Source organism: Oncorhynchus keta, chromosome 19, assembly GCF_023373465.1.
Source record: "Oncorhynchus keta strain PuntledgeMale-10-30-2019 chromosome 19, Oket_V2, whole genome shotgun sequence".
In the NCBI taxonomy this organism is placed as follows: domain Eukaryota; kingdom Metazoa; phylum Chordata; class Actinopteri; order Salmoniformes; family Salmonidae; genus Oncorhynchus; species Oncorhynchus keta.
In genome coordinates this window covers 43,003,583-43,021,045 of record NC_068439.1, presented here as the reverse complement: position 1 = coordinate 43,021,045, position 17,463 = coordinate 43,003,583, and the positions used below count along the sequence as shown (strand labels likewise).

Sequence of the window (17,463 nt, the reverse complement as noted above, 5' to 3'; positions counted from 1 at the left end):
CTTAGGAAGCAACACTGATTGACAATAAATTTCACATGCTGTTGTGCAAATGGAATAGACAACAGGTGGAAATTATAGGCAATTAGCAAGACACCCCCAATAAAGGAGTGGTTCTGCAGGTGATAACCACAGACCACTTCTCAGTTCCTATGCTTCCTGGCTGATGTTTTGGTCACTTTTGAATGCTGGCAGTGCTTTCACTCTAGTGGTAGCATGAGACGGAGTCTACAACCCACACAAGTGGCTCAGGTAGTGCAGCTCATCCAGGATGGCACATCAATACGAGCTGTGGCAAGAAGGTTTGCTGTGACTGTCAGCGTAGTGTCCAGAGCATGAAGGCGATACCAGGAGACAGGCCAGTACATCAGGAGACGTGGAGGAGGCCGTAGGAGTGCAACAACCCAGCAGCAGGACCGCTACCTCCGCCTTTGTGCAAGGAGGAGCAGGAGGAGCACTGCCAGAGCCCTGCAAAATGACCTCCAGCAGGCCACAAATGTGCATGTGTCTGCTCAAACGGTCAGAAACAGACTCCATGAGGGTGGTATGAGGGCCCGACGTCCACAGGTGGGGGTTGTGCTTCCAGCCCAACACCGTGCAGGACGTTTGGCATTTGCCAGAGAACACCAAGATTGGCAAATTCGCCACTGGCGCCCTGTGCTCTTCACAGATGAAAGCAGGTTCACACTGAGCACATGTGACAGTCTGGAGACGCCGTGGAGAACGTTCTACTGCCTGCAACATCCTCCAGCATGACCGGTTTGGCGGTGGGTCAGTCATGGCGTGGGATGGCATTTCTTTGGGGGGCCGCACAGCCCTCTATGTGCTCGCCAGAGGTAGCATGACTGCCATTAGGTACTGAGATGAGATCCTCAGACCCCTTGTGAGACCATATGCTGGTGCAGTTGGCCCTGGGTTCCTCCTAATGCAAGACCATGCTAGACCTTGTGTGGCTGGAGTGTGTCAGCAGTTCCTGCAAGAGGAAGGAATTGATGCTATGGACTGGCCCGCCCGTTCCCCAGACCTGAATCCAATTGAGCACATCTGGGACATCATGTCTTGCTCCATCCACCAATGCCATGTTGCACCACAGACTGTCCAGGAGTTGGCGGATGCTTTAGTCCAGGTCTGGAAGGAGATCCCTCAGGAGACCATCCGCCACCTCACAAGGAGCATGCCCAGGTGTTGTAGGGAGGTCATACAGGCACGTGGAGGCCACACACACTACTGAACCTCATTTTGACTTGTTTTAAGGACATTACATCAAAGTTGGATCAGCCTGTAGTGTGGTTTTCCAATTTAATTTTGAGTGTGACTCCAAATCCAGACCTCCATGGGTTGATACATTTGATTTCCATTGCTAATTTTTGTGTAATTTTGTTGTCAGCACATTCAACTATGTAAAGAAAAAAGTATTTAATAAGAATATTTCATTCATTCAGATCTAGGATGTGTTATTTTAGTGTTCCCTTTATTTTTTTTAGCAGTGTATTTGTCAATCAATTAAAAATATATTTTTTTCTGGTGCTCCTTTATTTTATGTTGTGCTCCTAACACCAGTGATTCTAATGATTTGTTTTGTTTGTTTAAGAGCACTGCCTAGAGGGCAACCGTGTGTGCTGGCTTTTGTTACAGCCCAGCGCTGCAATACCTGCATCTTAAAGTAGGTGTGCTGATCTAGGATCATTCCCCTCATCTTATTAATGATGATGTAAAACTGATCCTAGATCAGCACTCCTACTGAGACACTATGTAAATATGGGCCCTGTTCAGGAGGATGTAACATTACAGAACTTTCAGATAGCAATCATGTCATTTGTACAATTTCTGTGTCAGATACGAGAATACGGGAAATGTCCGCTCTATTAATTATATTTATATCTGAAACATTCAGTACACCACTGAATACACCCCTGATTTTAACCAATCAATAATAATAATACATTTTAAGAGCTTTTCAAGATGCCCAAAGTCACTTTACTTACACCATGAAATCAGCAGGATAAAAAACAAAATCACGTAAAAAGAAGTATGTAAAAGTACACTAAACAGGTTTGATTAATCATGGAGATATTCGTCAAATCATCAAGACCCTGGTTAGTTGAATCATCAGGTGGGTTAATGCTGGGCTGGGGACAAAGGTTTGCACTCCCAGGACCAGAGTGTGTAACACTAGATCAATTTCAATACATGGCTCTTATGCGACTGAATGGTGCTTAAATATCAATAATTGATAGGCCGCCACTGTACTTTCCCTCTCTCTATTCCCCAGGCTTTAGTGATGAAGGTTGGTATGGACAGCATCATGGCCAGCTACTTTGCCCTCTTTGAAGTCATCAACCACTCCTTTGGTAAGACCATTCATCTGTTTATTCATTCATTTTTTTGGAGTCCACAGCTACTCCATGTACCGACCCCTTTACCTTTCACCTTTACTCTTCTGATCAGTACAGTTGCATCTCAGTAATCTAAAGTGGCTTCCTCTCTCTCCCTGTCTCCTTCCATTTAACTGCACCAATCTGAAACAACGGGATACTAGGAAGCCCAACATCTCTAGTCTATTGAGATGCACCCTCCAGTCAGTTTGTAGACTACGATATTGTTTTAAGGGTATGGAAATAAATAGGCTTCCCCTTTCCACCTCTCCATCTTTCCCTAGTGCGAAAACTGGCCCCCAACGAGTTTCCCCACAAGCTGTACGTGCAGAACTACACGTCAGCTGTGCCGGGCACCTGTCTGGCCCTCCGCAAGTGGCTTTTCACTTCTCAGGAGGAGGAACTTCTCAGGGACAACCCGCTGGCTGTCCACTACTGCTTCCACCAGGTAAGGGCTCCCTCTTGATTTTGTGTGTGTGTGTGTGTGTGTGTGTACCCACCCCTCCCAGTCAAAAGTTTGGACACCTACTCATTCAAGGGTTATTCTTTATTTGTACTATATTTTTTACATTGTAGAAAATTATGAAATAACACATGGAATCATGTAGTAATCAAAAAAAGTGTTTTTGAACAAATAATATTCTTCAGAGTAGCCACCCTTTGCCTTTGACAGCTTTGCACACATTTGGCATTCTCTCAATCAGCTTCATGAGATAGTCACCTGGAATGCATTTCAATTAACAGGTGTGCCTTGTTAAAAGTTAATTAGTGGAATTTCTTTCCTCAATGCATTTGAGCCAATCAGTTGTGTTGTGACAAGGTAGGGTTGGTATAAGATGGCCCTATTTGAAATGAAATGACAGTCCATTACTTTAAGACATGAAGGTTAGTCAATGCGGAGAATTTCAAGAACTTTGAAAGTTTCTTCCAAGTGCAGCCGCAAAAACCATCAAGCGCTATGATGAAACTGGCTCTCATGAGGACCGCCACAGGAAACGAAGACCCAGAGTTCCCTCTGCTGCAGAGGATAAGTTCATTAGAGTTACCAAATAAATGCTTCATAGAGTTCAAGTAACAGACATCTCAACATAAACTGATGAGGGGAGGCTGTGTGAATCAGGCCTTCATGGTCGAATTGCTGCAAAAAAAACACTGTTAAAGGACACCAATTAGAAGAATAGACTTGCTTGGGTCAAGAAACACGAGCAATGGACATTAGACCGGTGGAATTTTTGGTTCCAACCGCCGTGTCTTTGTGAGACGCAGAGTACGTGAACGGATGATCTCCGCATGTCAAGGCACACTTGACCAGCATGTCTACCACAGCATTCTGCAGCAATACACCATCCCATCTGGTTTGGGCTTAGAGGGACTATCATTTGTTTTTCAACAGGACAATGACTCAACACACCTCCAGCCTGTGTATGGGCTATTTGACCGAGAAGGAGAGCGATGGAGTGCTGCATCGGATGACCTGGCCTCCACAATTTGACATGGTTTGGGATCAGTTGGACCGCAGAGTGAAGAAAAAGCAGCAAACAAGTGCTCAGAATATGTGGGAACCCCTTCAAGACTGAAAAGCATTCCAGGTGAAGCTGGTTAAGAGAATGCCAAGAGTGTGCAAAGCTGTCATCAAGGCAAAGGGTGGCTACTTTGAATAATTTAAAACTATATTTTGATTTGTTTAACACTTTTTTTGGTTACTACATGATTCCATATGTTATTCTATAGTTTTGATGTCTTCACTATTATTATATTATACAATGTAGAAAATAGTAAAATTAAAGAAACCCTTGAATGAATAGGTGTGTCCAAACTTTCGACTGGTACTGTTTATTATTATTATTATCTGGGTTACTGTATTCAGGGCATAAAATGTATGTTTTTTTTACTGTTGCAGGTAGATGGAGGGGGAAAAAAATCTACCAGCCACTCAGATTTTTTTTTTTACCAGCCATGAAAATATTCAGCTGCCCCTTTAAGGGCGGGAGGTTCCCGTGATAACGGGGCCAATGAAGTTGTCGAGTGTGTGTCTGATATTTGGGATCTGACTAAGCTGAAGCAACAGACTCAAACTAACATTGAAATACAACCGAGCTTGTAAATAGCCAAGATAATCTCGCTTTGTAGACTTTCCAGTAAATTAGACCAACTTGAATTCCTGTGTGCAGCGCCTCCAAAAAGGAATCGATCAGCACTTCACTGTGCACAGTTACCCAGCCAGATAGTGTTGCTGCTGGAGGTGGAATATAGGATTTGTATTTCTTTGTGCGATTCGCAGCTACAGTATGAAAGCAGAATTACTTTTTAAACATCTACTGCAGCATTTTCTTGCTAGAAAATCTCAACTCGCACAAGTGCTCATACTTGACTTTTGACTTTATTTGTTATGTGAATGTAATACTCGCACTGTAGAGCCCTTCAAGTTTACTACCCTTAACGTGGCTGGTGAAAGGCATTCATACCTAAATCTATCCTCATTTGCTGTATTACTGGTCCTGAGTCAGTGTTAGACTACTGTATAATACTGATCCGTGGTCAGTGTCAATGATATTACCGCCACTACTGCTTCCCAGTGCCACTGCTCTGAGGTCAGTGCTAGATTAGATGAAATGTGGTCTCTAACAAAGCCCCTTTCTCGCTCTTTCTCTCTCTGCTAAGGCATTGGATGACGTGAAGAAGGGATTCATCAAAACAGAAGACAATTCTTACCAGCTGACGAAACTGGCAGAGCAGCGCAAGATGGCCATGGTTAGTCCTTTTTTTCTAGCCTCTCGTTTCTATTCTCTTCCCATTGCAAGTGGTCCTCTGTAGCTCAGTCGGTAGAGCATGGCACTTGCAACGCCAGGATAGTGGATTTGATTCCTGGTACCACACATACGTAAAATGTATGCATGCATGACCAAGTCAATTTCAATTAAAGCGTCTGCTAAAAATGACATACACATTATGAGTTATAATAATATATGTGCCTTAACGTACAGCATGATAATTTGTGGGTCAATGATGTATAACAGTGTTTCACAAACTTTTTATAGTCCCGTACCCCTTCAAACATTCAACCTCCAGCTGCATACCCCCTCTAGCACCAGGGTCAGAGCACTCTCAAATGTTTTTTTGACATCATTGTAAGCCTGCCACACACTATATGATACACTCATTCTTATGTTTATTAAATGTGAGTTTTTGTCCCAACCCAACTCGTGGGAAGTGTCAAAGACCTCTTATCGGACCCGGGCACAAATAACAATTAATAATCAATAATGTTGCTCTTTATTTAGACATCTTACATATAAAAACGTATTTGTTCATCAAAAATTGTGAATAACTCACCACATGTTAATGAGAAGGGTGTGCTTGAAAGGATGCACATAACTCTGCAATGTTGTATTGGAGAGAGTCTGTCTTAAATCATTTTCCACACACAGTCTGTGCCTGTATTTAGTTTTTATGCTAGTGAAGGCTGAGAATCCACTCTCACATAGGTTTGTGGTTGCAAAGGGCATCAGTGTCTTAACAGCGCGATTTGCCAAGGCAGGATATTCTGAGCGCAGCACAATTTGTTGCAAATTCGATGGGGCTCTCTTGTTTAGATATTGGTAAGTGGACTGGAAGCAGGACATGAAAGGGATAACGAATCCAGTTGTTTGTGTCATCCGTTTCGGGAAAGTATTTGCGTAATTGCGCACCCAACTCACTCCGGTGCTTCGCTATATCACATTTGACATTGTCCATAAGCTTGAGTTCATTTGCCCCCAAAAAATCATACAATGATGGAAAGATCTGTGTGTTGTCCTTGTTAATTCAGACAGAGAAGAGCTCCAACTTCTTAATCATAGCCTCAATTTTTTCACACACATTGAATATAGTTGCGGAGAGTCCCTGTAATCCTAGATTCAGATCATTCAGGCAAGAAAAAACATCAACCCAGATAGGCCAGTCGTGTGAGAAACTCGTCCTCATGCAAGCGGTCAGACATGTGAAAATTATGGTCAGTAAAGAGAACTTCAAGCTATTCTCTCTTTCAGCTAATTTAAAAAAAAACGGGTCAATACTTTGCCCCTTGATAACCAGCGCACTTCTGTATGTTGTAAACGCGTTACATGGTCACTGCCCATATCATTGCATAGTGCATAAAATACACGAGAGTTCAGGGGCTTTGCTTTAACAAAGTTAACTATAGTTAACACTATAGTGTCCAAAACATCTTTCAAGCTGTCAGGCATTCCCTTGGCAGCAAGAGCCTCTCGTGGATGCTGCAGTGTACCCAAGTGGCATTGGGAGCAACTGCTTGCATGCACGTTGCCACTCCACTATGTCTCCCTGTCATGGCTTTTACGCCATCAGTACCAATACCAACACATCTTGACCTCCAAAGTCCATTTGATGTCACAAAGCTGTCCAGTACTTAAAAAATATCCTCTTCTGGTTTGCAGAAAAGGATGTGTTCCTTAATTGACCCCCCATAAACGTAACAAACATATACCAGGAGCTGTGCCAGGCCCGCCACGTCTATTGACTCATTCAGCTTTAACGCATAGAATTCACTGGCTTATACGTGAAGCAGTAATTTCAAAACATCTCCTGCCATATCACTGATGCGTCGTGCAACAGTGTTGTTTAAGGCATTGTCTGTATAGTTGTTTTTGTCCTTTTCCCCCAGCATTGTCCCAGCCATATCTTTGGCACCAGGAAGAAGTAAGCCCTCAGCAATAGTATGGGGCTTGCCTGTCCTAGCCACTCGGTAGCTCACCATATAAGGCACTTCTAGCCCATTCTTGTTGATGGTATCTGTTGCTTTTATACATGTCTTACTACTTGAAAGTCTTAATTCTCGCTCCTGTGGCTTATTTTTCAAATTGCCATGTTTTGTTTCTAAATGTCTGTGTAAGGGAGGTTTCATTGAGTTGTGAGAGTGCTTTTGCACATATAACACACAGTGGCTGAGGAAAGGCACTACTCCCAATATACAGTGGGGCAAAAAAGTATTTGGTCAGCCACCAATTGTGCAAGTTCTCCAACTTAAAAAGATGACAGAGGCCTGTAATTTTCATCATAGATACACTTCAACTATGACAGACAAAATGAGAAAAAAAATCCAGAAAATCAACAGTATAATTGAAAAGAATCCACTTATTTTTTATTTTACCAGGCAAGTCAGTTAAGAACAAATTCTTACTTTCAATGACTGCCTAGGAACAACTGCCTGTTCAGGGGCAGAATGACAGATTTGTACCATGTCAGCTCGGGGATTTGAACTTCCAACCTTTCGGTTACTAGTCCAACGCTCTAACCACTAGGCTACCTTGCCGCTGGATGACCCCTCATTTTGAATGACTGTCTACAACAGGGCTGCCCAACCCTATTTCTGGAGATCTACGATCCTGTAGGATTTCAGTCCAACGCTAATATAGCATATCTGGTTCAGCTAGTTAAGGTCTTGTTGAACAGCTAATTATTAGAATCCGATGTGTTAAATTAAGGTTGGACTGAAAACCCACAGGACGGTTAAGATCTCCAGGAAGAGGGTTGGGCAGCCCTGTTCTACAACTTCTGTTTAAAAAATGAAAACCATTTAACATTTTACAGAAATGCATTTTTTTCTCTTATAGACTCACCTGACTCTGCATTGTTTAAACAATAACATAATTGAATTGTTTTTTAAGACTAAAAACACTGGTCGCACCGCATTACTATTTTTGTGATGGTGTCATTTTTTTTTTAGGCAGATCAAATGTATTTGTCACATGCGTGACCTTACAGTGAAATTCTTACTTACAAGCCCTTAACCAAAAATGCCGTTTTAAGAATAAGTAAATAATAGACAAGTTAAAAATAACAAATAATTTAAGAGCAGCAGTAAAATAACCGTAGCGAGGCTTTATACAGGGGGTACCGGTACAGAGTCAATGTGCGGAGGCACAGGTTAATTGAGGTAATATGTACATGTAGGTAGAGTTGAAGTGACTATGCATAGATAATAAACAGAGAGTAGCAGCAGTGTAAAAGAGAGGTTTGGGGGGGGTGTAAGTAGCCTGGGTAGTCATTTGATTAGATGTTCAGGAGTCTTATGGCTTGGGGTGGAAGCTGTTAAGAAGCCTTTTGGACTTAGACTTGGAGCTCTGGTACCGCTTGCCGTGCGGTAGCAGAGAGACCAGTCTGACGAGAGTGGCTGGAGGCTTTGACAATTTTTAGGGCCTTCCTCTGACACCGCCTGGTATAGAGGTCCTAGATGGCAGGAAGCTTGGCTCCAGTGATGTACTGGGCCGTACTCACTACCCTCTGTAGAGCCTTGCGGGCGGAGGCTGAGTAATTCTACATTAAAAAAAATATTTAAAAAATGCATACCTGTGTTATTCGACAAGTTTAAGAAAAAGTAAGAGGTTTCTGTGCAGTATATTTTAAAGACCGTAATCTCCACATTGCGTAGACACATTTCTAATATTAAAACATCAACAGATGTGATTTAAATTTAGAATTACAAGATTAAATGTTTGAATCTCATGAATTGTTTGAACAATTAAAGACAAAGAAATTCTCACTTTGTAGCAGAAGTTGTAAAACAAACTCATTGAAGTTGACAATAATCAAACTTGCATTCTTAAAACAGTGTGTTTTGATGTTACGCTAGTGTGACATGAAAGCAGCCCAGTCTGTGTCGGACAGCCAAGATGCTCTTAAGCTGAAGGGCTCAGGCTCACTGATTATTGACTTCACATCTCCTTAGTAGTAGATGTCTGGCACAGAGGGCTATTCTCAGTCAATTTACCTGGTAAAATAAGGGATAAATAAATAATTGAATCTGTATATTGAATGTGTACGTGCCTGTTTGGTGCCTACCTGTGTGGTTGATGGCAGTCTATCTTGTCTGTCAGTACCTGAGTCTGCTGCGCTCCTGTGAGGGCTACAACGAGGTCATGTTCCCCCACTGCGCCTGTGACTCCAGGAGGAAGGGCCACGTCATCACGGCCATCAGCATGCACCACTTCAAACTGCACGCCTGCACAGAGGACGGCACGCTTGAGGTGAGTGAGTGAGATTGGAGTGTGTGTGTGTATACACTGACTTTTATTGTGTGTGCCGTGCTTCTCTCACCACACAGAACAAAAGGAAAAACATTAGAGTGTATGTCTGTGTATACTCTGGCTCATACTCTGTGTATGTACTTACCATTCTCTCTCGCCCCATCAGAACCAGGTGATAGCGTTTGAGTGGGTGGAGATGCAGCGCTGGGACACTGATGAGGAGGGCATGGCGTTCTGCTTTGAGTACGCCAGGGGAGAGAAGAAACCTCGCTGGGTCAAGATCTTCACACCATACGTGAGTTTACAATACACAGACAAAATACACTAGGACATCTCCCATAAATCACTGCTTTAATATATTCAGCCATCAATGAGCATTTCTCCTTTGCGAAGATAATCCATCCACCTGACAGGAGTGGCATATCAAGAAGCTGATTAAACAGCATGCTCATTACACAGGTGCACCTTTTGCTGGGGACAATGCCAAATTTGTCTCAAGTTTTGAGCGAGAATGCAGTTGGCATGCTTACTGAAGGAATGTTCACCAGAGCTGTTGCGAGATAATTAAATGTTCACTTCTCTACCATAAGCCGCCTTCAATGTTTTAGAGAATTTGTCAGTACGTCACAACCGCAGACCACGTGTAACCACGCCAGCCCAGGATATCCACATCTGGCTTCTTTACCTGCTGGATCGTCTGAGACCAGCCACCCAGACAGCTGATGAAACTGTGGGTTTGAACAAACAAACAAAGTATTTCTGCACAAACTGTCAGAAACCATCTCAGGGAAGCTCATCTGCGTGCTTGTCGTCCTCACCAGGGTCTTGACGTGACTGCAGTTCGACGTCGTAACCGACTTTAGTGGGCAAATGCTCACCTTCGATGGCCACTGGCACGCTGGAGAAGTGTGATGTCAACGTTGTGAACAGAGTGCACGATGGTGGGGTTATGGTTTGGGCAGGCATAAGCTATGGACAAAAAACAAAATTGTATTTTATCGATGGCAATTTTAATGCAGAGATACCGTGATGAGATCCTGAGGCCCATTGTCGTGCCATTCTTCCGCAGCCATCACCTCATGTTTCAGCATAAAGCACCTCCCCATGTTGCAAGGATCTGTACGAAATTCCTGGAAGCTCAATGTCCCAGGTCTTCCTTGGCCTTAAAACACGCCAGACATATCACCCATTGAGCATGTTTGGGATGCTCTGGATCGACCTGTACGACAGCGTTTTCAAGTTCCTGCCAATATCCAGCAACTTTGCACAGCCATTGAAGAGGAGTGGGACAACATTCCAATCAACAGCCTGATCACCTCTATGCAAAGGAGATGTCGTGCCAGACACTGACTGGTTTTCTGATCCACGCCCCAACATTGTTTTGAAGATATCTGTAACCAATAGATACATATCTGTATTCCCAGTAATGTGAAATCCATAGATAAGGGCCTAATTTATTTATTTAAATTCCTTTTATGAACTGTCACATGCTGACCACACCGCTTGCGTCAAGGTGCGCGAGCATTAAAAAATAAATGTACCCCTTCATGTTATTCAATCATTGCACCTACACTGCTCGTGCGTGCCAAGGAGAGTCTGCATTGCCACGCACTAAAATAGCTTTAAAGTCAGTTCTATTTGTGACGCTGAACACAGTGCAAGTCCTGCCTCTCCCATCTCCTCATTGGTTTATACGAGCATATTACCCACTTGCCATCTCCTCATTGGTTATACCCACGTAGGTGATTGAAAGATGAACTGAGGTTGGTTGGTCGTGGTAATACACCTTTATTATGAAAGTTAGTTGCCAATCATCATATAAAGTCCAAAGAAGAAAAAGCCTGGGAGGAGAGATGACTAGAAACATTTTTAATGCTTTTTGACCTGTCCACAAATGATTATAAATTGGTTCAGAGTTTGTTTTGATATTTCAACCTGTGTGTCGAGATCGCATTTGGTGTGGGGGAACAAAATCAATTGGCGCACGTGGACGCACGGTTTGGGCATGGTTTAACTTGCGTTTCTATATTTTTGTTAAGTGCATGTAGAAGAGTTCATTCTAACAAAGTGTGTTTGTCGTCTCTCCCTAGTTCAACTACATGCACGAGTGCTTCGAGAGGGTCTTCTGTGAGCTCAAGTGGAGGAAACGGGTAGGAGTCACACCCTTCCTTCTCCTCCAATACACAACTAATTGTCTGTATCCCAAATGGCACCTTATTCTCTTTATAATGCACAACATTTGACAAGGGCCCCTATTAACCGGTCAACAAATGGTTACATTTTATCCAAACAGTAAAATTATGTGACCAACTGAAACTTTATCGGATCGGGCAGCAGGTAGTCTAGTGGTTAGAGCGTTGGGCCAGTAAACGAAAGGTTTCTGGATCGAATCCCCGAGCTGACAAGGTAAAAATCTGTTGTTCTGCCCCTGAACGAGGCAGTAAACCCACTGTTCCTAGGCTGTCATTGTAAATAAGAATTTGTTCTTAACTGACTTGCCTAGTTAACTAAAAAATATAAATAATAAAAGCGTGTTTCACTACCAACTTTTTGAGGTGCTCTCACACTGGCGATAGTCAATTTAATTCCACTAAATTATGCAAATGCACCTATAGACTGATGAGCATGACCGTATAACACAACAACAAAGTTAATACTGATCAATTCATTTTTTTCAAAAAAATTATTATTAGCTTTTTTATTGGTGATTATTAGCTCTTAAAGATTGTAGTATGAAAAAGATAATATTGGTCCATTATCTTTTCTACATACTTTATATATTTTTTATGGTTATTTTTTTTTACTGTTTTGACTTAAGCGACCCACCCAAAGATTACAATGGCAGTACAATTCCATTGTCTTACAATGTTGTTTAAATAAAAAAAATACATGTTTTATTGTCACACCAGATAGGCGAATTGAAATGCGTTGTTTTACAGGGTCAGCCATAGTAGTATGGCGCCCCTGGAGCAAATTAGGGTTAAGTGCCTTGCACAAGGCGGCGTGGTATTCAAGGCGGACTCAGGTATTCAAACCAGCAACCATAGTTACTGGCCCAACGCTCTAACTGCTAGGCTACCTACCGCCCTCACCATTGTAAGAGTTTTAGACTATGGATTTTACAACATTAGGTACTCTAAATGTCCATTTCCCTCTCTCTACGCCAATGGTTATTTAAAACAAATATATATATATATTTCTCCTTTCCCTCTCCACATGTTAGGTTGAAGAGGAGGCCTCTGACAAAGACAACCAGAACTGCAGTAACAACGGTAAGTGTGCTCTGGAAAGCCTTGTTGTCCAACATAAACCACATGAACCGGTCACAATGCTGCTGATAAGAGGCTACTTATTTCACGAGTTTTAACAGTCCACTATACTCAGTGACATGAAAGCTTAAAGCCCCCCCCGTCCAATATTCCCAGTAGGTAAGAATGAGTGAGGACAGAGCAAAGTTGATCTCCTGAGGCGAGGTGTACAGGAGCACATATACAGGTGTATGCTTATGAGCATAAAAGAACAGCCGCCATGTGGTCCATATCAAGGTCACTTCCTTCCCAGGCACAAAGATGAATAAACCCAAACTGACAGGTATTTACCCTGTGGGAGACTGTCATACAGCAAAGGCAAATGAACAGCAAAGTAATATGAATGGCAAATGCAAAGTGACCAGTAAAGGAATGTGAATAGCAAATGAACAGGAAAGGTAAAGGGCAGCAAGTCACCAGCAAAAGCAGAATTGTAGCGTGGACACTGGACACTCTGTCTGCTCTGTTTGTTACATCTGCAGCTTCACTGTCAGGAAGGGAGGGTGGTTGAGTTTGGTGTCTTGAACCTTCTCTCTATTCTAGAATATCTCCCTGCTCTGGAGACACAGAAGGGATGGCGCCATCTAGGGGGCGAGATCGCCACATCCTAAATACTCCCAGAACCAGAATCGGTCCACTCACGCCATCACAGCCACAACCGAGGTTGACATCTGCAAAAGAAACAAAAAAACTAAGAACTTAGGTGATCCACTCCCCAAAAGACAACTGGAAACTGATTTTAAAATCACACAAACCCAGGAATTCTCAGATAGACGACGAGCAATGAAGGAAAAAAAACATTAATGTCATTACTAGATGTTCATAGAATAGCATATACTTTTTCCTCCATGCATCACCCCTCCGACATGGGGCGGGACACTAGCTGAGTTCTGCCACCCCACTGGTTGAAGAAACAGAACAGTACAGTTCGATTGGTCAAGGTTCACACCAGTCTGCGGCACCATTGGACGAAGGGAACTCCTTGATGCGATCAACCGATGAAACGCCAGTGAGGAAGCCAGCCGACGTCTGCGACGTGATTGTGACGGCCAGCTCTGCCACACGTTTGGTCTGGGCCAATGCTTTCAATGTGCCTCTGGTCTACTGAACTACAAGCTGACATGCTGGGAAACGAAATGGAGGGTGGGCGGGACACCATTGTCACTGGCAATGGTTTTCCCTGATGCTGGACATTATTAGATGGATTAGGTTTTCTGGATAAGGGGGGGTAAGAAACAAAAGGTTATCTGTCAAAAGCTGTAGGCTATAAAAACAATTGTTGCACAACATAAGCTCCCAGTAATTAGTTGTGTGGTTAACCTAACAAATTACTGTCAGCTTATCTATACGTGTGTGCAACTCTATTTTTATAGCCTATAGTTTACTCGCTGTTAGTCAGCACATCTTCTAACTTTTTGGGCACCAGCTTATGCTTTTCAAAAGCATAGGAAACTAAAGTAACTGACTGGAGATGCAAGGGGTTATTGTGTTTTGTTCATTAAAACAATACAGCTATGTTTGAGAAAAATCTGCTAAAGTGATATATTAATATAAGAGCTCAACTAATTCCTTATTCTAACTGTGTGGAAAGCTTCCTTGGCTTCTCATTCTTGCTCTATTTTTCACATTTTCTAACCTAGCTAACACACTAGTCTAGAATGATGTCTGTTGGCAGTTCACCAAAAGATTGAACATTTTATCACCTTAAAATGTTTGTGGTGATTCAGCAGAAATTCCAAGTTCGGAGGTAAAATTGTGTTTTTCATCAAAGTGGTGTTGCCATCTATTGAAGGAAGTCGGGGTTTGACCTTGTGAACTAAACGTTCAGAGAAACTAGAAACCAGCTAATATTTCCCCCACTCTGAATATTGATCAACAAACAGACTGTGATGGAAGTAGTGTGTTGGGTGCAGTGCATATTGCCGCCAGCAGAGAGCGGTAGAGTACTACTAAAGTACTATGTACTACTGAGACAGTATTGAGCAGACATGACAGAGATTGCTCCGCTGGGCTCTGTAAATCAACTACTAAGTACTGCTCTACAGTTTGATCATTACCCGTGTGTGTGTGCACCAGTGTACGTGTGTGTCTGCGTATAAGTGGGACCATGGCCACAATTATGATGCATGTTGTCTCTCTGCCCCTCATTGCACCATGTCTATCCAAACGGTCACAGTATTAAGGGGGTGTGAGCATGGGGCATATTCGTTATGCCAATTCTGTTGCAAAACCTGTCTTACACGGAATGAAACTGAGAGGGACCTACCTGAATTTGGTGGATAGAGAGAGAGAGAGAGATAGTATATAGATATATATCTTTGTTTTGGTTTGGAAATGGTCTCTGTAATGAAGACACCCCAGTGTTACTCTCAGTATTGTTAAGGCGGTAGGCTTGATTAGGATGTGATATGTGGGGGTTTAGGTTTTGAGGCAGCAGATAAAGACCAGGGCGGTGTCCCAAATGGCACCATATTCCTGATAATAGTGCACCTCTTTTGATGGCCCCGGTCAAAAGTAGTGCACTACATAGGCAATACAGTGCCACTTGGGACGCACCACAGAGCGGGTTGTGCAGGGTGACAGCTGTGCAGATAGATGGATGGGAGGCATTTCCCCTCCCCTAGTGAGCGCTGCCTTGCAGCCTTTTCAAGCTGTATAAGGTTAGCTCACACCTCTTCCATGCCTCAACCCCTCTCGCTCCTCCCTCTCTGTAGCAGAAACTGTTGAAATAAAGGATATTACTGAAGTTTGACAGGTGTAACATTTGACCATTCTTAATTGAATGGTTCTGCACTTCTTGCCTTCCAAAAGGAAAATAACCAATGACAACCGATACACTAGCATTTCTGTTATAAACACCACAGCTGCATCCTGAAAGAAATACTAAAGATGTGCAATTGAGGTGCTGCCTATTTGTTTTGACAGCCAGGGTAATAGCCAACTTATAGATGGATGACAAAGATAGCAGATGCTCTACCAGAACGTGTGTGTGATTTTGAGAGGGGGGAGAGGGACGATGAGCAGGTGTGTGTGTGCGCGCATCCGTTCTGCGTGCCAGTGTTCCGTTCTTCCACTCCAGGTTGGTCTGCCATCAGACGAGATGTGGTTGCCTTAGCAGCACTACGCTGTGTGAGCATGCCCAGTCTCGTACCAGACAGCATAACAAAACTGACTCACTCACCCTTATAACGTATTCATGTTAATGTTCTTTAATGTTTGATGTCGTCGCGATGGTATCTTGTGAGAGAGAAAAAAGCCTTTGACAGACTTCGGTCTACATCCCTAGGCTGTAGCAGGTGCTGTCTGTTGGCTCTCATACCCTGGAAATACAGGGGCGCATGCATACCAATTCGCATACACAGGTGCACACACTTGTATGTGGAGTGGATTGTCAGTGGTCCATCGTCATGGTTACAGGGAGTAGGAGCCAGTGAGATGCCGGGGATGCTAAGATGTTGTCTTTGTGACTCATTTGTTCCGAGCTATAATAACGCTAGTCACCTGTGCTTACTTTGCTGCATCTCTATAATGTCAGTTGTAAGAGAGTGATCATGTCTCCCCGATCGAATGTATTTCAAAAGGTCTTTCACCCCTACCTTCTTGTTTGCGGTATTATTTAAAAGGTCAGTGTCCTCTGATAGCAGCTTGACACTGTTGTTGTAGATTCAGCCATCATCACATTACCATAAGAGTGAGAAAAAAAACGGGGCCACGTTCTGTAGCCAAACTCCTTATTCTACTTGTCGAAAGGGGTGTTTGTTCTACATACTGTTTTATATCTGAATGTTCCAAAATGTTTTGCCCTGTTGAATGCACCCCGGCATTAAATGATGGCACCCGCTTCTTAACACTTGAGCTAGGCATTCTAAACGACTAACTAACATGGAGATGCAAGTGCTGTTTTCTGACTGTTAGCCTTCTTTGTGTAGGTATAACATGGATTTCTGTTCTTTTACGTTTCAGATGAGCAGGGCTTTTGTTCCATGGCAAGTACAGTAGGTAACATTAAAAACCTAGACATGTTTATATTTTGTCTTCAGCGTAACTTGTAAATGATTCCTAAAAATTTCCTTAGGATAAAAATTCTCTCTCTCTTCCTCTCTTCTCTCAAAATTGAGAACTTTAATTTATTTCAGCAAATTATTAAAGCTGTGGGAAACCATAGTGTGGTGTCCTAGTACTACTGTAGGGTATTTGGGGAAGCAAGACCTAAATAAAATATACATTGAGTCAAGTTTTGGAAGTTAAGCAGTGTTGGATTTACTTATCAAAACTAAAAACACGAATAAACAACTGATCCTGAAACACAAAATGGAAAGTTTTTTTAAAAATATAAAATATATGATGGTTTAATAACCAATATAAAAATGGAAAAAATATTACAGGTTTGGAAATGTCATGTAGAGAAACATTGTAACGTTATTTTAAATAAAATTATATATTGAAGAAAAATTGTGTTCTATGTTTCTACTTGTACTTTTCTTTTCACCCCTAGGGCAAAGACTATAATTGTTTTTGGTCACACACCCTTGCATGCTGAATGTGAAGTTGGTAATTAGCTCAATTTGTTGTTGGAACAACTCATTACCTCCTCCTGTCATTTTGATAAAGTACTCAGGTGGTTCTTATCAATGCATGGACCGTTATTCTCCACAGGGATATCACTGATGTCTTGGTTCTGCTTCTGTGAAGTCTTCATTACCCTCCTGGGCAGGGATGGACTGGCCAAAGGGCAATTCTGGAAAATGCCAGATGGGC

At 42.6% G+C, this 17,463-nt stretch overlaps 1 protein-coding gene across 1 annotated transcript in view; it reads left to right on the top strand.

Moving 5' to 3' along the window:
- Positions 1-17,171, top strand: part of snx27a (sorting nexin 27a) — a 36,754-nt gene extending 19,583 nt beyond the window's left edge. Inside the window, exons 6-13 of the mRNA XM_035793617.2 lie at positions 2,270-2,348; positions 2,657-2,820; positions 5,034-5,123; positions 9,248-9,397; positions 9,564-9,692; positions 11,488-11,547; positions 12,621-12,669; positions 13,249-17,171. Coding sequence (XP_035649510.1) covers positions 2,270-2,348; positions 2,657-2,820; positions 5,034-5,123; positions 9,248-9,397; positions 9,564-9,692; positions 11,488-11,547; positions 12,621-12,669; positions 13,249-13,316 — 789 coding nt within the window. The 3' untranslated portion in view covers positions 13,317-17,171. The remainder of the gene's footprint in view (positions 1-2,269; positions 2,349-2,656; positions 2,821-5,033; positions 5,124-9,247; positions 9,398-9,563; positions 9,693-11,487; positions 11,548-12,620; positions 12,670-13,248) is intronic.
- The last annotated feature ends 292 nt before the right edge of the window (positions 17,172-17,463 follow it).